The 21,885-nt window shown below is 52.2% G+C and overlaps 2 protein-coding genes across 15 annotated transcripts; one reads left to right on the top strand and one right to left on the bottom strand.

Annotated features, from left to right (window-relative positions):
- Positions 1-1,727: 1,727 nt before the first annotated feature.
- GNGT2 (G protein subunit gamma transducin 2) lies at positions 1,728-9,231 on the bottom strand. 3 transcript variants are annotated; one of them, XM_009431794.5, is made up of 5 exons: positions 8,996-9,228; positions 8,476-8,513; positions 7,441-7,550; positions 5,927-6,032; positions 1,728-5,470 (listed from the first exon to the last, which is right to left on the bottom strand). In XM_009431794.5, exons 4-5 carry the CDS (start codon positions 6,008-6,010, stop codon positions 5,345-5,347), a joined length of 210 nt encoding a protein of 69 aa, XP_009430069.1. In that variant the 5' UTR covers positions 6,011-6,032; positions 7,441-7,550; positions 8,476-8,513; positions 8,996-9,228; the 3' UTR covers positions 1,728-5,344. The 3 variants fall into 3 exon arrangements, with proteins under 3 accessions (XP_009430069.1, XP_009430068.1, XP_001172632.1); XM_009431793.5 differs by lacking the exon at positions 8,476-8,513 and having other exon boundaries at positions 8,996-9,231; XM_001172632.5 differs by lacking the exon at positions 8,476-8,513 and having other exon boundaries at positions 9,040-9,214.
- On the top strand, positions 9,151-21,840 carry ABI3 (ABI family member 3). Of its 12 annotated transcripts, none has more exons than XR_010152792.1 (8): positions 9,213-9,437; positions 15,163-15,330; positions 16,311-16,545; positions 18,180-18,265; positions 18,498-18,593; positions 18,811-18,965; positions 20,711-20,845; positions 21,171-21,840. XR_010152792.1 is itself a non-coding variant. In XM_063798274.1 (8 exons), the coding sequence occupies exons 1-8, from the start codon at positions 9,321-9,323 to the stop codon at positions 21,332-21,334; spliced, it is 1,098 nt and encodes a 365-aa protein (XP_063654344.1). In that variant the 5' UTR covers positions 9,213-9,320; the 3' UTR covers positions 21,335-21,840. The 12 variants fall into 12 exon arrangements, 9 of the variants coding, with proteins under 9 accessions (XP_063654345.1, XP_009430073.3, XP_063654347.1 ...); XR_675190.5 differs by having other exon boundaries at positions 20,690-20,845; XR_675189.5 differs by having other exon boundaries at positions 18,808-18,965; positions 20,690-20,845.
- Positions 21,841-21,885: the final 45 nt, after the last annotated feature.

The following is a 21,885-nucleotide window of genomic DNA, read 5'->3' as shown; positions in this document are numbered from 1 at the left end:
GCATGCACCCTTCTAAGCAGGGGACCCTGTGTGACAGCAGAGGTCGAAGGCCCATAAAGCTGGTTCTGTCCCCAGGCCTTAAGGTCAAGTAGGTAATTGGGTGGAGTTGGGAGGCAAGAGGCTGTGACTTACTTTTCCAGAGGTGCTGAGGTCATGGTGGGGTAATCCCTGTCCCCATCTCACTCCTTGCTGGCTTCATGGGTAAGATCCGGAAGGCCCAAGGGTGGGCGGGGCTGGGCTGTCTAACCTACTAGGAAGGATTTCTAGCTGCTACCAGCTCCAGGAGCTGAGGCCACATTAGCCAGTCAGCTGTTCCCCCTCCCTGCCTTCTAAGGCCGAGGAATCCCGTCCTGGAAGTCTCTGGTGCAGTGTGGAAGGAGAGTGATACAGAACTGGAAACTTAGAATGATTCAGTTCCATGTTACTTGACCAGGAAATCAAGGCGTTCAAGAGCATTCCCTTCCGCTTACTCCCTTTTCCTGGCTTGGCATCCTTTTACTGCTCAGGACCATTAGAATCTCACTTATGTGGTTTCTACCGGCAGTCTCACATGTCTGACCCTCTGTGCTTGGTCTTCCTCACACTCCTCTTCCCCCACCCCAGCCTGAGTTTCTGGAGTTACTCCAAACTCTATTCTTGGCCCTCCTTTCAATCCACACAGTCCTCTTGGTCAATCTCGCCCACTTTTGTTGTATCAGCTACTACCTCTCAGTGATCCTCAACAGGTGTGCAAAGGGAGGAGGAAAAGCCTGTGGAGTCACGTGGGATCACCTGGTGGGGAAGGCTTTCCAACTGGTGACACCGCCATTCACCTAGTCATCCATGGAGGAAACCAGAAGTCATCCTTGATAATTTCTTCTCCATCCTCCCAACATTCAATCAATCTCTAGGCCCTGAAAATTCTACTTCTTCACTACCTCTCCAGTTCATCTGCCCTCCATTCTTACCCTTCCTCCCCAATTCAGTTCCTAATCACGTTGGGTGGCTGGATCATAGTGATTCTCCTTTCTCTGGAAACTGACCTTCTGAGGGTGGCCCTGAAAGTCAGCAGAGAAAGGAATTTCTTCCTCTCTGATTCTTGGGAAGCAATTAAGGTTTGAGTCAGGTGATCAAGGTCTTGAAGCATAAGTGAATTGAAAACAAGGAGATTTGGGGAGAGCTTTGTGGCTGGACCTCTTTGGGTGAGCCTGGAAACTGAAAATACATGTCACAAACAGGTATACCAGAAGACTCCCTGCAAAAGAGGCTTTTCACAAGCCATAGACGGGATGACCAAGGGGCTGTCTAGAGCTCATGAAACAAAGCAAACAGAGAAGCAGGAATAGAGGCTATGCCTGGATGGAACAGCATGGACTTCTCTTCATCAAGGCCAGTGTAGGTCCACTACTGCCCAATGAGCTTGCAATGGTGAAACCCTGAGCCCCTCATACAGTACCAGACCTCAAGGAAACCATCCAGTTCTCTGGTGGCAGGTCAATGGAAGGGACACAGAATTGTCCTCACTGGAATAGGCACTTATTCAGGAATTGAGTTTGTATTCCCTCCCAACACCACCATCTATGGACTCATGTGATGTCTTCTAGGCGGCTATGGTGTCCTAGACCAGGTTAGCTCCAACCAAGAAGCTCTTCCCAGCAAAAGAAGTAAGGCGTTAAATGTGGGTCCTGGAACAGAAAAATGGCATTAGTGAAAAAGCTAGGAAAATCCAAATAAAGTCTGGAGTTCCGTTAACAGTGTTATACAAATGTTAATTTTTTAATTTTAAAAGTACCATGGTTATGAAGATGTTAACATTAGGGGAAGCCGGGTTAAGGGTATATGGGAACTCTCTGTACTAACTTTGCAACGCCTCTGTAAATCTAAAATTCTTCAAAATAAAACTACCAAAGAAACAAAAAGAAATAAGGTTGGGGCTACTGTCAACAGGATTTGCTGATCTCACCATGTGTCTGTTATTTAGAAGCAAGTGGCTGAGTGATAGGCTGCCCTAGTAAAGACCCAGGGTGGTGCCAGGTAGGTGGACACCACTTTGCAAAGACTAAGTAATGTCAGGAAGGTTGCTGGCTGTGCTATGAATGGAACCAGAAACAACTTACAGTGTTTTCCCTTCATGGCTAAAAAACTCAAGGATCTGTAGGCTAGAGGAGGGAAAGGATGGCTCAGATGGCATCAATGACCCACTCTCCGAATTATCATTCTTGTCCTCCTAATCAAGAGTGTGAAGGTCTGGGCATGCAAGAAAGGAATGCTGCCCGCTGGGCACGGTGGCTTACACCTGTAATCCCAGCAATTTGGGAGGCCAAGGCAGTCGGATCACCTGAAGTCAGGAGTTCGAGACTAGCCTGACCAACATGGAGAAACCCCATCTTTACTAAAAATATAAAATTAGCTGGGCGTGGTGGTGCATGCCTGTTATCCCAGCTACTTGGGAAGACTGAGGCAGGAGAATCACTTGAACCCAGGAGGCAGAGGTTGCAGTGAGCCAAGATCAGGTCATTGTACACCAGCCTGGGCAACAAGAGCAAAACTGTGTCTCAGAAAAAAAGAAGAAAGGAAGGAAGGAAGGAAAGAAGGAAAGAAGGGAGGGAAGGAAGCCACAGGGCACAATGTCATAATCCCTTTAGAAGCTGAGATTTCTACCGTGCCATTTGAGGCTCCCTGTGGCATTAGGAAGAGACAGAAAAGGGGGTCAGAATGTCAGGCTGATGACCGACCCTGAGACTCAGGGTGTCCTGTGATTGTTACCACACCCTGGTGTGGCCAGGAAAGGTACAGGAGGAAACAGAGAACACCTGGGGCACAATGCCCTGCGGAACGGTGGGCTGAAGAAACTGCTACTCTAATCAGAGTCCCACCAAGGGTTGAAGAGCCTCAGGAACAGAGGTTAGAGTTGCCGCTCTGGATCCAGAACCCCAACCAGTGAGAGCCTGCCTGAAGACAGGAGAATAAGGACTGGGCAGGTGGAAGAAGGAAGCTGTAGCCACATGGCCGATGGCTGCATGACTGGCCTCCCATCTTTTTTTCCTTCCTTACTGCCAGAGCCCTATGGAATATTTACCTTTCCCCATTTTTTGAAGGAAGGATTACTGTCTTTAATGTTTTTCCTTTCTCATTCCTCATCTTTTCCTTCTCTTGAGCAGAGTATATGGAGAGTGGTTGAATTGACACCAGCTTGCAGAATGGTGAGATGGAGTCAGGATGGAATTGGGAAGTGGAGATCCTGGATTTTGACCACAGAGGCCCTGTGACCTCACCCTTGGCATTTGGGCTGTGACCAGCTGGGGAAGGGAGGCTGCAGCTGTAGTATGTAGGATGACTATTAGATTAGGTTTGTTTTCAGAGACTTGCTTTCATTTCTATCTAGTAAACCCTACAAGCCAGAAACTTGGATGCCATCCTTGACAACTCATTCTCCCTCACTCATAACTCAAAGAAGTGTCAAGATCTGAAAACTTTATTTCCCAAAGAACTCATCAGCTTACCTACCGCCCCCGAGACTTATGGCCACTGCCCTAATTCAGGCCTTCCTCACCTAACCCCTGATGGAAAAATCACCTCCTTAACTGCCACTCTGCCTTTACTCTTTCCCTGTTCAATCTTGTAAAAAGCAAATTTCCAGCCAGGCTTGGTAGCTCACGCCTATAATCCCAGCACTTTGGGAGACCGAGGCAGGAGGATTGCTTGAGGCCAGGAGTTCGAGATCAGCCTGTGCAATATAGTGAGACCCTGTCTCTACAAAAAAATTTAAAAATTAGCTAAGCATGGTGGCACACACCTGTAGTTCCAGCTACTTGGGAGGCTGAGGTGGGAGGATTGCTTGAGCCCAGGAGGCAGAGGGTGCAGTGAGCCATGATTGCACCCCTGCACTCCAACCTGGGCGACAGAGCAAGACTTTGTCACCCTCTCCCCCAAAAAAGCAAATTTCCTTCTAACATTACCAAGTCATTCCCAGCAAATAAGTTTGTTTAGTTCAGCAAACAAGACCCCTCTAATCACCTCCAAGCCCTCTCTAGCAGCAGATCCTAAGGATCTAGACCTCTTGACATTCCCACTCCAACCTGATTGGTGCTCCCATTCAAACCATGGTCCTTTCTCATATCATGCCTCTGTTTATACTGGCCCACCAGAAGTGCCATCCATCCACCCATTGACAACTTAACCCTTTAGAACTCAGCTCCGGATATCACCTCCTTCTAAAGGCCTTTCCTGTCTTCCTTCCCAGGACTCAACGCACCCCTTCAGCAAGATTAGGTAGCCCTCCTATGGGATTCCATCATAGCCCTCGCAGACCTCTCCGCTGTTGCACTGAGCATATTGTATTGTGAGTGCTGGTTTGTCTGCGGCTCTTTCAGTCCTTTCCTTGCTGGCAAGGCCCAGGAATTGGTCTGATCCATCACTACATTCCCAGTCCTTAGCAGGATCCAGCCTCCCTTCTGCTAACCAGAATCTGCTTAAATACCGTCCTAGGCTTCCTATTGCTCTTAGGATAAAGAAGAAAGTTCCTAACTGAGTTCACCGAAAGGTCCTTCAAGACTTGACCCCAATCTCCCTCTCTAGCCTCATGCTTTTCCAGCCCCCATTCTGCACCCCTCGACGGCATTTACATTGACATTGTTCATTGCCCTGAATGTCTCTCGGCTGTGTGTTCCTACACTGCCCTTGACTCTCCCCATTGTAGCATTTATGGACTTAATTGTAAATTGTTTCATGTCTTCTCCACTAAATTCCATGAAAATAGGAGCCATGTTCGTCTTGCACACTCTTCCATCCATAGTGCCCAGCACTAACAGACTACTTGACAATATTAAAGAAATCATGAAATCATAACTTCACAAACTCTTGTTGTCATCAGGCCATCTGGGGTGATCTAAATGACTAGGAACAGGACCATAGGGTAGGACATGATATGGAGGGACAGGACCACCCAACCCTGGCCCCCAGCCCAAACTACTCTGGCGTGGAAATGCTTTATTCCTAGGATGAGAGTGGAGGGAAAAGACGGAGGGGTTCCCAGGTGGTGTAAGTGCTTCCTAAGGACTGCCCTCTGGGGTCTCAGGGTATTGCAGGCTCCTCACACCCCACCACCCATGGGGCCAACCGCTCGGCCAGCCACACTGTCCTCAGAGTGTTCCCAGCAAGGTCAGCAGAGACCCAGCAGGTGGAGGAAATAATGGGAGAAAAGAGTTGAAGGTGGGAGTGGGGAATGGGTTCACAATGCATTTGTTCAGGGATCTTTACTCATTCTGTGATGAAGAGAAGGTGACAGTTCACTGGCTCCCTGGGGGTCTAGGAGACTTGGGCTTGGCTGAAGAGGGACAGACACTCAGGGCGGGGCTCCATGCCATCAGCTTATCAGACAGCCACCTTTCTCCTTGAAGGGATTCTTGTCCTCAGGGATGCCTTTGAGAAAAGGATCGTTTCCTGCTTGGGCCTCCACGTACTCCTTGATTTCCTTTCCCGCTTTGGAAATCTGCGAGAACACAAAAAATGTTTTAGGTCCTTGTTACTGTCTCTGGATCCATGATTTGGTCAGTGCCAGAAAAACAGGCTTCTGGGCAGGGCAGAGACAGAGGCCAAAGAGGAGAAAGACATAGAGGACAGACAGGTGTTCGGGGGTGTGAGTTCCTTGATCTGACCCACAACACTGACCCTGACCTTCATGGGCTGCTTGGCCAGAGCCAGCCCAGACACAGGGCTGGACACGCTGAGCTCTCCAAGGCCCTGAAGCTCTCTCCTGTGCTCAGGGAGGCTGGCACCTTCACAGGGTCAACCCCAGCCTTTCTCTGCATCCTACCCCATCCCAGAGGTACCTCCTGCTGCTTCTGCGGCCCTGGAACAGTCCCACCACCCTTTCCGGTCACTTCCTCCTTCCCAGGGCTCATCAGGAACAGGAAGGGAAGAGCAGGGACGGGGCGAGGAGGCTCACCGGAATTCTTGTGTTTTTCACTTCTTTCTTCAGCTGCTCCACCTCCATCTTCAACAGGTCCTTCTCGCTGAGATCCTGGGCCATCCTGCCCTAGACAGACCTGATCCTGGAAAGGATTCAGCAGCCAGGATCATAAAGCTCATCAGCTCTTCCAGCTCCCTCCACACCTCAACTTCTAGCATCTTCCCTGCCATATCCCTCAGTTCAGGCCCCTCATCATTCAACAGATATTCACTCCATCCTTGCATGCCCTGCTTCTTCAAGAGTCTGGGCTCAGGAGGGGAGGAAGCTCCCAGTCTGATGGGGGAGGCACCATTTTTGCCTTTGGATTGTCTGTCTATGGAGGAAATTTGGATTGTCTGTCTATAGAGGCATCTGTCTGTCTGTCTACAGAGGAAACAGAGAAGAAAGAAAAAGGAGTTTCTTTCAGAGAGGAAGATCTGGGAAGCAACGTTATTGTTTCATATAGTGACTCAGAGTTTTCCTCTTTCTCTCCAGGTCCAGCAAGGGAGAGTATACAATAATGGTCAAGAGAAGGGGGTCTTGGCTGGGCGTGGTGGCTCACCCCTATAATCCCAGCACTTTGGGAGGCCAAGGTGGGAGGATCGCTTGAGCCCAGGAATTCAAGATCAGCCTGGCCAACGTGGCGAAACCTCGTCTCTACAAAAGATAGAAAAATTAGCCGGGGTGATGGTGAGTGCCTATAATCCCAGCTACTCGGGAGGCTGAGATATGAGAATTGCTTGAACCTGGGAGGTGAAGGTTGCAGTGAGCTGAGATCATGCCACTGCACTCTAGCCTGGGTAACAGAGCACAACTGTTTCAAAAAATAAAAAAAGATCCCAGGCACTGTGGCTCATGCCTGTAATCCCAGCACTTTGGGAGGCTGAGACAGGCAGATCACCTGAGGTTGAGGGTTCGAGACTAGCCTCGCCAACATGGTGAAACCCCATCTCTACTAAAAATACAAAAATTAGGCAGGCGTGGTGGTGGGCACCTGTAATCCCAGCTACTCAGCGGGCTGAGGCAGGAGAATCACTTGAACCCAGAAGACGGAGGTTGCAGCGAGCCGAGATCGCACCACTGCACTCCAGCTTAGGCGACAAGAGTGAAACTCCATCTCAAAAAAAAAAAAAAAAAAAAAAAGAAAGACAAGGGGGTCTGGAGCTTACCAGACTCCAACTCTGATCCCAGCTCTGCTGCTTCCTTATTGCTTCCTCAGTGTGGCCTTAGGGAAGTCACTCAACCTCTTTGAGTATTAGTTTCCCCAGCTGCAAATGGGTATTAAAAAAACCTACCACATGCAATTATTGTGGGTACTAAGAAAATAATGTCTATAAAGTATTATAATATACTACCTGGCACATAATGAACACTTAATACACTTATTATTATCACTAATAATGCTATTGTTATTATTATCACTGCAGGGTTATCAGGAAGGCCTTCCTGGTGCCTAGCCCCAGTGATACTAAGAGTAGATCCCAGCCCAGTGCAACCTCAGCCCCTCTCACCTGCCACAGAAGAGCGCACTCTCCAAGTCACTTGTCCTGGACTCAGGTAAGATAGTGTTTGAGCCTCCTAGTTCTTCATCAGCTGAAAATCTTCAGATAAAGCAGATGGCCTGGAAACCAAAATCTCTGATGCCTAAGCTGATCATAGGCTCAAAGTTCTAAGCCCATCACCCGCCTGAGCCTTCAAGCCCTCACTACAGCAGAGCAGAGAGACAGACATTCTCCCCACAAAAACAAACTCGAAAAGAGAAGCCACCTTTTCACCACCTTGCCTTGCGTTAGCCTCACTCTTTTGGTGACCTCACTAGCTTAGAGCTCGCAGCGCTTCTATTTCCCCACCTCCACCCTGCAGCCCCACTTACCCCGCTTCGCCTGCTTTCTCCTCCTTCCCTTCCCACCTCTGAGCATGCTCTGAGGCTGTCCTTCCTCCTGGGGCAAGTCCTAGACCGGCCCCTAACCTCCTAAACCAAGATGCTTTGTGTTGCCCATTGGATCCCCACAGTTTCACCTTACGAAGTTCTCCTAGCTCACTCTTCATCCACTCATTCAATAAAAATGTCCTTGCTCACCAAGCTGTGCCACTTAGTACTTGGGGCGTGGCCACCTCTAATGCCTCTGTTCAAGCTTCTTTGCTGCCATGCCTCCCTCTGAGCCCTGAATGTGGGTTCCTGAGCACAGAACCCACATCCTGGTTTTTTTCTTGCTGTCCCCCCAGGACCACCCAAGGGCTATGCCATTTAACAGACATTGAGCTCCTGCTCTGGTTGACACCCATCCAATGACAAGGGACCCGCTGGAGGAGCAAAAGTTAAGGGACCAATATGGTCAATGGGAGGTCCTCTTATTCTCCTGTCTCTAGGATGACAGGCTTGGTGGTGGGAGGGGCAGAGAGGAGGCCCGCCGTCCATCCTAACTTCCGTGCTCCAGGACCCAGTCCAACTCTCAGCTGGGAGCTCTAAGAATTTGAAATCAGAACAGGATCCTGGAGGTTGTCTGGTACAACTGTCCTGTTAATGCGTGAACCACAGCCCATACCTCCTAGGCAGGCTCAGTGCTCTGTCCACCGCTGCTTCCTAAAACCGCAAGTTGATCCGAAATTTGAACCTGGTGCTTCTCAAATCCAAGTCCTTCCTGTTGTCTAATCTGAGTCCCTCACATTACACTTGGTCAATTTCATCTTGTCCTGCCTTCATCCGCACAGAGCGTGTAGGGCAGATCTTCATCACACGCAACCCTTCGCAGGCTTGCTAACACCCCTCTGGGAACCTCTCTGGTCATGTCTTCCCAGTGTCCAACCCTGACCCCTCTTGCTGCCGCATCGGCTGTTTTCTATTTTTGCTGTGCTGCTGCCCCACAGTCCTCTGGTATGACGGATCTCCATATCCTATCCACCCTCCACTCCCCTGTCCCTTGGTGACTCATCCCTGAGCTTCCCAAGGAAGCCCCCACCCTCTGCCCTTTCCTCCCGCCTTCCATGAGTGGAAAATCCACCTCCGCCCCCTATAGCAGGCCAGCCCCCTTCCTCCCCAGTCTCCGACCCCATCCCCCAACCGACCAGTTTCCTCTCCAGGACCAGGGAGCAATCACAGCTGCCCCGACCTTGGTTTCCTCTGCTGGGTGGGATTGGGGGCTGGGCCCCCAAATGGGCCCCTGGCTTCCCCCTTCCTCTGGGCAGGGGACAGAGAGACACAGGCTCGGGGAGCAGGACTGACTTCCTCTTGTCCCGGAATGAGCATGCCTGCCCTTTGCAAGCAGGTTTGGGTCTCACGCAGAGGAAACCAAAAGCAATAAGAGGGAGGGAAGGCAGAGCAACCAATCAAGGGCAGGGTGAGACTCAAAACGAGCGGGCTCCCTGGGGAGCCAGACAGAGGCTGGGGGTGATGGCGGAGCTACAGCAGCTGCAGGAGTTTGAGATCCCCACGGGCCGGGAGGCTCTGAGGGGCAACCACAGTGCCCTGCTGCGGGTCGCTGACTACTGCGAGGACAACTATGTGCAGGTAGGTAGAGCGGGCGGAAGCCTGACACCCCAGCCCCTGGAGGGGGGACCCTGAGCCCTGCCCCAAGTGGGGCCCTGGGAGCCATCCTGACAGTGCTTGTCCTGGGCCTTGGCTGAGAAATCCTCCCACTCCAGGCTTCAGCTTCATCCCAGACCCCAATACTTAACCCTGACCCCATACTACCCAAGCCCCCACTGTGCCCCTTCTCTTAGAAGGTCTCTTAGAGCCTCAGAGATGCCTGGGACAGACAGTGCGATTCCATCCTGTTCTCAGGTGTCACCTCAGGTTCATCCTTCTGAGTTCCCACGGGTCAATCCAGAGACCCAAAGCCTCCGTCCTCACACAGATGCTGGCGATCATTCTATTTCCAGGCCGGCTCTGGGTGAGGCTTCAGAAGAACTTCCCAAACAGCACAGTGAACCTGAGATGGACAAGGGAAAGGGGTTCTTTCCCTGAGTTTGGGAAAGGGAGAGTGGGGATAAGGCAGAGTAGGCTGGGCTAAAGAGAGGGGATCTCATGCAGAGGCAGGGGGATGGCCCACATGACTGCTGGGAGCAGGCTTCTAGCAACAGATAGGGAGGTGGCATTGTAGAACAGGTTTTAAATTGTGTGGTTGTCCTGGGGCTGAGAACATAGATTCCTGGATTCAGGGAGGAGAGGCAAGGCAACTTAGCCATGATGGAAATCACTTCTGTTATTTCATTAATCTGTACAACTACCTTGTGAGACATGTATTATAATTCCTATTTTACAGATGTGGAAACAGTAGCTCAGGCAGGTGAGGTGACTTGTCTAAGGCCACACAGCTCCAAACAGCAGAGCCAGGCATTCCTTTTTTTTCGCTCTTGTTGTCCAGGCTGGAGTGCAATGGCTCGATCTTGGCTCACTACAACCTCCGCCTTCCGGGTTCAAGAAATTCTCCTGCCTCAGCCTTCTGAGTAGCTGGAATTACAGGCATGCACCACCATGCCCAACTAATTTTATATTTTTAGTATAGACAGGGTTTCACCATGTTGGTAAGGCTGGTCTCGAACTCCTGACACCTCAGGTGATCCACCCGCCTTGGCCTCCCAAAGTTCTGGGATTACAGGAGTGAGCCGCTGTGCCCAGCCAGCCTTTTTTTTTTTTTGACAGGGTCTCCTCTGTCACCCAGGCTGGAGTGCTGTGGCATGATCATAGCTCACGTAGCTTCACTGAAGCCTTGAACTCCTAGGTTCAAGCAATCCTCCCACCTCAGCCTTCTGAGTAGCTGGGGCTACAGGTGCATGCCACCATGCCTGGCTAATTTTTAAAATTTTTTTGTAAAGACAGGGTCTCCATATGTAGCCCAGGCTGGTCTTGAACTCCTGGCCTCAAGTGATCTGCCCACCTTGGCCTCCCAAAGTGCTGGGATTACAGGCATAAGCCACCACATTTGGGCTTCCCTGAATCCTGATGCCAAGCTCTTTCCTCTCCATCTTTCTACCTCCCTACACGCTATGTGACTTTACGACAGTTTATTAGCACTCTCTGTCCCCGGTTTCCTCTGCTCCCTGAAGAGCTGCAGACTAACCTTGTTACCCCTTGGGCAAAACTTTATTTTTCTAATCTGTACTAACCAAACTATGAGAAGAGGCACAGGGACCTCGTAGCATAGTAAGAATGTTGAAAAAAGAAGTAAATGAGTAACAAGTGCTCATGGGAAATGGCAGATTAAAGACAGTCAGTAATGACAGCAGTTAAAATGCTCTGGACCCTTCTTTTGGGCCAGGCATGTTACCAGCATGGCCTCCTTTCATCCTCATCTGAAGTCCAGTGAGGCGAGTCCCATTCCCACTTCACAATGAGGAAGCTGAGGTTTGGAAAGGTTAAGTCACTTTCCCAGAAGTCTCCTAGCTAGTGTCAGAGCCTGAATTCAAACGCAGAAATCTGATTCCAGAGCCCACTCCCTATGCCACTAACTGAAAATGCTACTCTGGGTATCATTTCGGTCTGTGTAGATGTTGAGTGACCACCTGCAGATGAGACAGAATGAGGCTTGCAAACCAGCTCATTCTCCTAGCATGGAAAGGCATGTTCCCTCTATGGACAAGGATCCAAGCAGTCCTTTCCATTCCTTCCATAACTTCTGCACACCTCAAAGAGCTTCCACAGGGCTCTCATTTGCACACACAGTGTGCACACACAATTTGGGGTCGCAAAGACCTAAGTCCAATTTCCAGTTCTGCCTCCTACCAACTACAGGAACTGTGGCAAGTTTCTCCTCTGATTCTCATGCCTGCCTTCAGTGGTGGCTCCATGGATTCAATATAAAAATGTATCAAAGCATTCAGCCTAGTGCCAGCCCCTTCAGAAGAGCAGGATAAATGGCAGCTCTTACAATGACCATCATTACCATTCATTGGAAGGATGGATAATAAGAATCAGTTCTAGGGAGGAGAAGCTGTCCTTGCAAAAATATGCAGGGCATGAGAAGCCCTGACCCAAGTTGGAATCCTTGGACTCCTGCTTCCTTCGTGCAGAGTACTAACTACTAGAACACACAACTTGTTACCTTTCCTGGCCTTTCTGAGGATCTTTGTCTAGGCAAATGCCTAGGAAGGTTCTGGATCTCAGAACTGCTGTTACCTAAGGCCTGATTCCCCTACCCTCCATCCCTACTTGCAGCCCCTCTCTCCCCACACCACCCAGACGCTAGGAAACCCATGGGGAATTAGGGAAGGCAGACCAGGGTCACCTGCAGAGTTCTCAGCCAGGGTTGACTGAGTTTACAGACACGGTAATTTGCATGATGAACAAGCACTCAGCCGCAGAGATGGATCTCAGACACTTGTCCCTGCAGACCTAACTTTGGGCTAAGAGCAAAGCCAGGTGTCCGTAGGTGTTCAGGCTGCAGATGCCCAGAGCTGGGCCCAAGCAGACACTTTTCCTGTTTGGGCCAACAATTCCACATGTTCGTTTGGGGAGGAAACTGTACAGAAGAAGGCAGGCAAGCTAAGAAATCTGGGTGGAGATGAAGGAGCAGTCACTGCTCAGTTCTGGGCCTGTTTCCTCATTTAGTAAAGGAAGGTCCTGAACTAAATCAAAATCTGCTATCCTGTCCGGTGTTAATATCCTGGGTTGATTTCTTTGCCTATTCAATATTCTTGGTGACCTATGCTGAGGAGATGTAAGTTTTGTTGCTTATGCTAATGAGATGTAAATGACATGCAAATGAGCATCTCTTTCCTGCTGTTGGAAAAGAAAGACGAGGAGAGAGCCATCGCATGGGCTGCCCAGAAGGTTCTGGCTCAGGCTCCATTAGAGGCTCCCAGGTGTCTCTCAGACCTTGCTCTGAGAGTTTGTAGGTCTGTTCTCCATTGACAGGCCCTGAGGGGCACCCGAGGGCTCAAGCAAGGGGACCCCAGTGTGCAGCCTTGCCTGTTGGCCCACTGGCCCTACTCCACATTCACCCTGGACTTGCCCCCTACCTGCCTTAGAAAGGTACAGGCTAGAGTATGGCAACTCCATGACCCGACCAGAGATGAGGAAGCTGCCCGGGGAACCAAAACACCGGAGAAGTTTTGCCCTAGCCCCCACTGCCTGATCTGGGACCAACAAAAAAAAATTTCTTGGCCAGGCGCGGTGGCTCACGCCTGTAATCCCAGCACTTTGGGAGGCCAAGGCAGGCAGATCACCTGAGGTCAGGAGTTGAAGATCAGCCTGACCAGCATGGAGAAACCGCATCTCTACTAAAAATACAAAAAATTAGCTGGGCGTGGTGGTGCATGCCTGTAATCCCAGCTACTCAGAAGGCTGAGGCAGGAGAATCGCTTGAACCCAGGAGGTGGAGGTTGGGGTGAGCTGAGTTTGTGCCATTGCACTCCAGCCTGGGCAACAAGAGCGAAACTCTGTCTCGAAAAACAAACAAAAAAAACTTCTTGCCTTCAGCCACTGCCTGCTTACTCCTCCTGCACTGACTGGCAGTGTGACCCTGGCCAGTGCCTGGCACAGTGCCTAGAATACAGTGGGAATGTGCCCAGAGAATGTTTGGGTTCCCATTCGACCTGCTAATTAACTCACGAGTGCATATTTATGAAGAATCTTTTGCGTGTTGGGTGTGATTCCATGACGGGATACAGGATGAAACAGACAAGCTCCCTGCTCTCACGACACTTCCATTTAAGGCAAGGGGGCGTAGATAACGAAAAAAATACATAGAGAATGTTTGATACTGCTAAATACCATGAAGAAAAGAGAACAAGGTAAATATGATAAAGAGGCAGTGAAGGCGTGGGCTGGGGGAAATCTTAGTGTGGTGAAGGAAGGTGTCTCTGAGAAGCTGAGGCCTGCTAATAAGGATTCTGAAAATAAGTACAGCACATGCCAAGGCCCCGAGGCAGAAACAGTTCAGCTTGTTCAGGAACAGAAACCCAATGGCCAATGTGGCTGGAGGGGAGTGTGTGAGAGGGGGAGTGGTGAAGTTGGATTAAAGGGGATGAAGGTAAAGAGAAAGGCAGGAGCCAGACCTGGAGGGGCTGTACGTAGGCCACGGTTAGAAGCTTGAATTTTATCCTCAGGGTATTGGAAAGCTATTAGAGGGAATGAATGAATAAAGTCCCTCTGTTCTGGGCCTCAGTTTCCTTATTTGAGTTCCCAGACACCAATCTGCAGACTGGAGCTAAACAGTCACATGGAAAGCTTTTTTTTTTTTGGTTTGATTTTGAGACAGGGTCTCACTGTGTCACGCAGGCTGGAGTGCAGTGATGTGATTTTGGCTCACTGCAACCTCCGCCTCCCGGGTTCAAATGATTCTCATGCCTCAGCCTCCTGAGTAGCTGGGATTACAGGCAGGCACCACCATGCCTGGCTAATTTTTGTATTTTTAGTAGAGACGAGGTTTTGCCATTGTAGCCAGGCTGGTCTCAAACTCCCGACCTCAAGTGATTTGCCCGCCTGGGCCTCCCAAAGTAGTGGGATTACAGGTGTAAGCCACCGTGCCTGACATGGTTTGTTGTGTTTAAAAATGTCGGCTGGGCACGGTGGCTCACGCCTGTAATCCCAGCAGTTTGGGAGGCTGAGGCGGGCAAATCACCTGAGGTCGGGAGTTTGAGACCAGCCTGACTAACATGGAGAAACCCTGTCTCTACTAAAAAAAAAAAAAATTACAAAATAAGCCGGGCGTGGTGGCACATGCCTGTAATCCCAACTACTTGGGAGGCTGAGGCAGGAGAATCGCTTGAACTGGGGAGGCAGGAGAATCGCTTGAACTCGGAAGGCGGAGGTTGTGGTGAGCCGAGATCGCACCACTGCACTCCAGCCTGGGCAACAAGAGCGAAACTCCATCTCAGAAAAAAAAAAAAAAAAGAATGTCTGCTCTAGCCAGTGTTGCCTTCCTCTTTCCTTTCTACTATTCACCCCCACTCCAACCCCTAAAAGGACAGCCTGTTACTGAAGTCTTCAGGAGGGTTGTACTATCATCTGTACTCAGTCCTCAGCTTAACTATTTGAGAATGGGTATCATTCCCTCCCTTTGCATCCATTCCCCAAGGCTGCAGATTCACTTTTTTAAAGTGAATTTAAAGTGATGTTGTAGCAAGTTCCTCTTGCTACATCATTCTGCTGGGAGCCACCTCAAACATCTAAGGGTTGCTGCTCTCTCCCAATCCAGCCCCTACTTTCCCTATATCCTCTCCCATCCCACCCCAGCCAGCCAAGGACCCAGTGGAAGATGCTGGCCCTTAGGCCAGGGCTGTGTGTATTTCAGGCCACAGACAAGCGGAAGGCACTGGAGGAGACCATGGCCTTCACTACCCAGGCACTGGCCAGCGTGGCCTACCAGGTGGGCAACCTGGCCGGGCACACTCTGCGCATGTTGGACCTGCAGGGGGCCACCCTGCGGCAGGTGGAAGCCCGTGTAAGCACGCTGGGCCAGGTAAGGGGCATGGGGCGTGGGAAGGCATCTTGTGTCAGGCCTCAACTCTTCAGCCCGACTCAGACATTTTCTACATCAAAAGTTCCTTCCTGCTTTCCTCCATGTCCAAATGCCCAACTCTACAGCAGAAGGTTGGCACTTCCCAAGCTTTTTGGACCTCCTTATCTCTGTGGCTACGCTACAAATTCCCCGAAGGCAGAGCTTTTTCTTTCTCGGAATTATATCCTGGACATGAGAAAGTGTTATCTACCAATCACAGCAGCGCCCTATACAGGAAAGAAGCAAATTAACCCTGTTTGCATCTAAATACAAGCAGTGCCCTCATAAATATCCCAGACCCAGGGTGCTAGCTTGACAAGGTCATCTTCAGCCCTGGAAGCACAGCCACCACCATACAGTATCCACCCTCCACCCCGCCACAGTGTTGTAGCGCACACACCCTCCTCCTTCCTTCCTGGATCCTTGACCGAGGAATTGCCCCATAAAGCACATGCACAGACCCAGCCACACATTTGGCCTGGCCTGTACATCACCCACATGTTCAGTGGGTGGGGTGTGTCTTTTCCTCCCCCGCCGCAGACCAGAATTCCCACCCTTTCGAACTGTAGGCTTTCTCCATGGAACATTCTGAGAGGAAGTCAATTTACTTATTTGTCCCCCAAAGGGGAGAGCTGATCCAGCCACCATTCTCTGCCACCTCCATATTCTCCCCCTCTGCTCCGAAGTCAGCCGGGTGCTTGTCTCCTCCCAGCATCCCCAGGGATGTTGTGTTTTCTCTTTTCCTCCTGTTCCTGCTCAGCTAATAATAACCCGTACTCTCTTTCCACCAGGAAGTTGCTCCAAAGTGGCTCCATCCTTTCCTGCTACTTTTCCCAATTGCTATGTAGCCTGGTGGGGGGCGGGGGGCGGGGGGCAGGGCCCTCTTTTTCTAGACCTGGCTGCCTCCCCCCCAGCCCAGTCTTTATCTTCTTCCTCCTTAGGGGGAAGGGTGCTGGACACAGACCACCCCTCTCCGTCACCTTGAACCCTGTCATGCAGATGGTGAACATGCACATGGAGAAGGTGGCCCGAAGGGAGATTGGCACCTTAGCCACTGTCCAGCGGCTGCCCCCCGGCCAGAAGGTCATCGCCCCAGAGAACCTACCCCCTCTCACGCCCTACTGCAGGAGACCCCTCAACTTTGGCTGCCTGGACGACATTGGCCATGGGATCAAGGTAGAGAGAGGGGCCTTCCTCTTTCCCTCCAACCCACCCTCTCGTGCCTTGTGGCCCCTTTCCCTCCAGAACCCCAGTTCTCCTGCAAGTTTTGTCCCCACTTGCCACTCCTTTCTTTCCCCGCTCCCTGAAACCACCACTCTGAGCTCTTCTCCCTCTCCCTAGATTTTGTAATCCCTCCCTCCAAAACTGGTCTGTACCGTCCTCGGAGGATCTGCTGAGTGTGAGATCCTGAACACCCCTCGCCCCCCCGCCCTGCCCCTGTGGGCACCGGGCGTGTGGGAAGGGGAAGAGGGGGAAGGGAGGATGTCAGGGTGTGCATGAGAATGGCTCCCAGCCACATGAGAACAGCAACTTCCTCTGTCTGGGGGTTTGAGGTCACTGCACTGAGCAGTCACCCCAGAGCTGCTGTTGGTGAGAAGAAGCGGGGATACAGCCACACAAAGGGGACTTGGTGAAGGGAGGGGAGCATGGCGCTGGCGTCTTCTCAGCCTATGTCCTTCTGCGAGGTCAGAAAGGGCACGCACTCACACCCGTCCCACCTTCAATTCCTGTCTCCACACCTTAACATTTCTGTATCAAAATGAGCCCCTTGATATCCTTATCAGCCCCCCTTAAAGGGGAAATGACACTCTCCCCTTCAACCACCAGGCCTCCTCCCCACCAGTAGTTCTCTGTTGTCCAACTTATATTCTTTTTTTTTTTTTTTTTTTTTTTGAGATGGAGTTTCGCTCTTGTTGTCCAGGTTGGAGTGCAATGGCACGATCTTGGCTCACTGCGACTTCCGCCTCCCAGGTTCAAGTGATTCTCCTGCCTCAGCCTCCCAAGTAGCTGGGATTACAGGCGCCCGCCACCATGCCCGGCTAATTTTTTTTTTTTTTTTGTATTTTTAGTAGGGATGGGGTTTCTCCATGGTGGCCAGGCTGGTCTCGAACTCCTGAACTCAGGTGATCCGCTCGCCTGAGCCACCCAAAGTTCTGGGATTACAGGTGTGAGCCAACACTCCCGGCCCAACTTATATTCTTTGTGCTTCAGCTCAAATCTCTTTTGTCTTGCCCCTGGTGAAGCCCATGAGGTAACACTGTACCCACCCCTTGGGGAAGTCCCATTGGTAACAGCAGTTCCCTCTTTCATGTAGGCGTTCACCCTGTCATTTGCGCATCCCCTCTAAGTGGCCTGGGTCTTGCTCCTCTCTGCCCTAACTCCCCAAAGCCAGTTCCACAAATCTTCGAAAATGAAAGTTGGGACACTTCTAAGTGTGATGTGTCCTCTCCTTTCTCCGCCCCCTCCTCAGCCCAATCAAAGTTAGGGACCACCAAGCCAGGGCCCCAGCTTCCTGGGCTCTGAGATGGTCTGGGGGAGGGACAGGGGTGCTGGGCCCACTCAACCCGCTGTGGCTGTGCAGAGGAAGTGGCTGTGGGCTTTGGTAGAACTGAGTCCCAGAACCCAGGCAATGACAAGGGGGTGGGGTGGGGGAAGTGTAGGAGAGGGGCCTGAGAAGTGGAAGTGGGAACTGGCTATGCCGGGCTCTCCCTCCCGGTTCCCGTCCGCCCCTCCTCCATTTCCTCTTGGGGATGAGGGTGGAGGGAGGCCCCTCACCCCAAATGTAAGCCCTACCTCCCGCTCCCTCGCAGGACCTCAGCACGCAGCTGTCAAGAACAGGCACCCTGTCTCGAAAGAGCATCAAGGCCCCTGTGACACCCGCCTCCGCCACCTTGGGGTGAGGCCTCGCCGCGACGCCAACTAGCCTAGCCTTGCCCCGCGCGACCCTGAAACTCTCCTCCCCCAGCCTCGCCACCCACCCCTGGCGCCCCCGGGTGCTCAGGCCGTCATGCTGGATGCCTGGCTCCAAACCTCCCCCTCGGCCACCTGCCCTTCCTGCTCGCACCCGACCCCTGCTGGCCAGAAGCCTTCCTCCTTCCTCCTAATACCCACTCCCTGCCCCCCGCCAGGAGACCACCCCGGATTCCCGAGCCAGTGCACCTGCCGGTGGTGCCCGACGGCAGACTCTCCGCCGCCTCCTCTGCCTCTTCCCTGGCCTCGGCCGGGTGAGACCTACAAGCCCACGTGGGTGGGTGGGGGTGGGAAGTGGCTTTTGAGAGGGGCCACCTGCCAGTGGTCATAGTGACTCCCGGGCTTCAAAGGACCCAGTTACTCCTGCATCACACGTGCAGGGCTGGGGTCAGGATTGGAGGGGTGGGGCCAGTTGGGGATGCTGCATTAGGGAAGGCGTGTCCGCCAACCGGGCTTTCTGGTGTTCAGCAGTGCCGAAGGTGTCGGTGGGGCCCCCACGCCCAAGGGGCAGGCAGCACCTCCAGCCCCACCTCTCCCCAGCTCCTTGGACCCACCTCCTCCACCAGCAGCCGTCGAGGTGTTCCAGCGGCCTCCCACGCTGGAGGAGTTGTCCCCACCCCCACCGGGTAAGGAGGTCCACCCTCTTCTTCCCAACCGTGGGGTCGCTTTTCCGCCTCCTGCCACTCCCCAGCCCACCTCTCTTGGATCTGCCCCGGCCAGCCTCAGTGAATGCCTCCTCCAAGGAGCCCAGCACAGGGGCGAAAGGAGACAGAGGAAGTGAACTAACATAACTTAGCGCCTGCTGTATACCAGACCCTGTGTTCGAAGATTCTCATCCATTTTCTCATTTGAACTTAATCCTGGCCGGGCGCGGTGGCTCACCCCTGTAATCCCAGCAGTTTGGGAGGCCGAGGCGTGCAGATCACCTGAGGTCGGGAGTTCGAGACCAGCCTGACCAAAATGGAGAAATCCGGTCTCTACTAAAAATACAAAATTGGCCGGGCGTGGTGGCGCAAGCCTGTAATCCCAGCTACTCGGGAGGCTGAGGCAGGAGAATCGCTTGAACCTGGGAGGAGGAGTTTGCAGTGAGCCGAGATCGCGCCATTGCACTCCAGCCTGGGCAACAAGAGCGAAACTCCATCTCAAAATAATAATAACAATAATAATAATAATAAACTTAATCCTAAGGGCCAGGCAGGTTGGCTCACGGCCGTAATCCCAGCACTTTGGGGGGCTGTGGAGGGCGGATCACTTGAGGTCAGGAGTTCGAGACCAACCTGGCCAACATGACTAAAAATACAAAAATTAGCCTGGCGTGGTGGCGCGTGCCTGTAATTCCAGCTACTCAGGAGGCTGAGGCAGGAGGATCACTTGAACCCAGGAGGCAGAGGCTGCAGTGAGCCGAGATCACCACACTGCACTCCAGCCTGGGTGACAGAGGGAGATTCCCTCTCAAAAAAATAAAATAAAGTCCGGGTGCGGTGGCTCACGCCTGTAATCCCAGCACTTTGGGAGGCTGAGGTGGGCGGATCACGAGGTCAGGAGATCGAGACCATCCTGGCTGACACAGTGAAACCCCGTCTCTACTAAAAATACAAAAAAATTAGCCGGGCGTGGTGGCAGGCGCCTGTAGTCCCAGCTACTCAGGAGGCTGAGGCAGGAGAATGGCGTGAACCCGGGAGGTGGGGCTTGCAGTGAGCCGAGATCGTGCCACTGCAATCCAGCCTGGGCGACACAGCGAGACTCGGTCTCAAAAAAAAATAAAACAAAATAAAGTTAATCCTGAGAGGGTCTTTACCACTCTCCGTTAACAGATGAAGCCACTGACGCTGAGGTTCAGTGACTTGCCCAAGAGCCACCCAGCTAATAAGAGGCAGAGTCTGACCGTCCTCTACTGCTGGATCTTTCAGGGTTTACTGAGCACTTACTATGTGCTAGCAGCACTGTGGGAAGTCCAGGACAAGAGAGGGCTGGAGGAAGATTGCATGAAATGGGTGCATTCTTTTTTTCTTTTGAGATGGAGTCTCACTCTGTCATCCAGGCTGGATGGAGTGTGTTGGCAAGATCTCAGCTCACTGCAACCTCCATCTCCTGGGTTAAGCCATTCTCCTGCCTCAGTCTCCCGAGTAGCTGGAATTACAGGCGTGTGCCACCATGCCCGGCTAATTTTTGTATTTTTAGTAGAGACAGGGTTTCACCATGTTGGCCAGGCTGGTCTCGAACTCCTGACCTCAGGTGATCTGCCCACCTTGGCCTCCCAACGTGCCTGGCTGAGATGGGTGGATTCTGGGGTCCAGCTCTTGAGCAGTTCCCTGACACACTGAAGGAGCTTCCTGTGCCACACTTACAGCCTTTCTGCTTTTCCCCCAAGACGAAGAGCTGCCCTTGCCACTGGACCTGCCTCCTCCTCCACCCCTGGATGGAGATGAATTGGGGCTGCCTCCACCCCCACCAGGATTTGGGCCTGATGAGCCCAGCTGGGTGCCTGCCTCATACTTGGAGAAAGGTACCTGACTTCTGGGACTGAGGGGCACCGGATCCCACTTCCTCTGTTGCCCTGATCCCCATTCTCCTCCCTCTGCAAAGGTGTGAATCTATCCCCCGGGCCCCCCACACAATTTTTCTGACGAACTGACAGAACTGGGGAGAGGGCAGCTGGCCTGGTATTAAATATTAACTAAGCTGGGGAGGGGTCCTGAAGGCTTGCAAGAAGGCCCCCAAGATGGCCCCTAGAGTCTAGTACTTGAGACCGTGCATCCCCATGGTGGTGGGGGTGAGGGGGAGAGGGCAAGAGGCATTATCTCACGGCACCCTCTTCTCTTGCCCTGCAGTGATGACACTGTACCCATACACCAGCCAGAAGGACAATGAGCTCTCCTTCTCTGAGGGCACTGTCATCTGTGTCACTCGCCGCTACTCCGATGGCTGGTGCGAGGGCGTCAGCTCAGAGGGGACTGGATTCTTCCCTGGGAACTATGTGGAGCCCAGCTGCTGACAGCCCAGGGCTCTCTGGGCAGCTGATGTCTGCACTGAGTGGGTTTCATGAGCCCCAAGCCAAAACCAGCTCCAGTCACAGCTGGACTGGGTCTGCCCACCTCTTGGGCTGTGAGCTGTGTTCTGTCCCTCCTCCCATTGGAGGGAGAAGGGGTCCTGGGGAGAATTTATCCAGAGGCCTGCTGCAGATGGGGAAGAGCTGGAAACCAAGAAGTTTGTCAACAGAGGACCCCTACTCCATGCAGGACAGGGTCTCCTGCTGCAAGTCCCAACTTTGAATAAAACAGATGATGTCCTGTGACTGCCCCACAGAGATAAGGGGCCAGGAGGGATTGAAAGGCATCCCAGTTCTAAGGCTGCTGCTAATTACAGCCCCCAACCTCCAACCCACCAGCTGACCCAGAAGCAGCATCTTCCCATTTCCTCAGTACCCACAAAGTGCAGCCCACATTGGACCCCAGACACCCCTCTGCAGCCATTGACTGCAACTTGTTCTTTTGCCCATTGCTTGCTGTGTGTGTGGTGTGTTCATATGTGGCTGGGCACTTGCCC

This window comes from Pan troglodytes, chromosome 19 (assembly GCF_028858775.2).
Source record: "Pan troglodytes isolate AG18354 chromosome 19, NHGRI_mPanTro3-v2.0_pri, whole genome shotgun sequence".
NCBI lineage: Eukaryota > Metazoa > Chordata > Mammalia > Primates > Hominidae > Pan > Pan troglodytes.
Note: the sequence above shows the minus strand (reverse complement) of the source record. Positions and strands in the feature narration are given on the sequence as shown.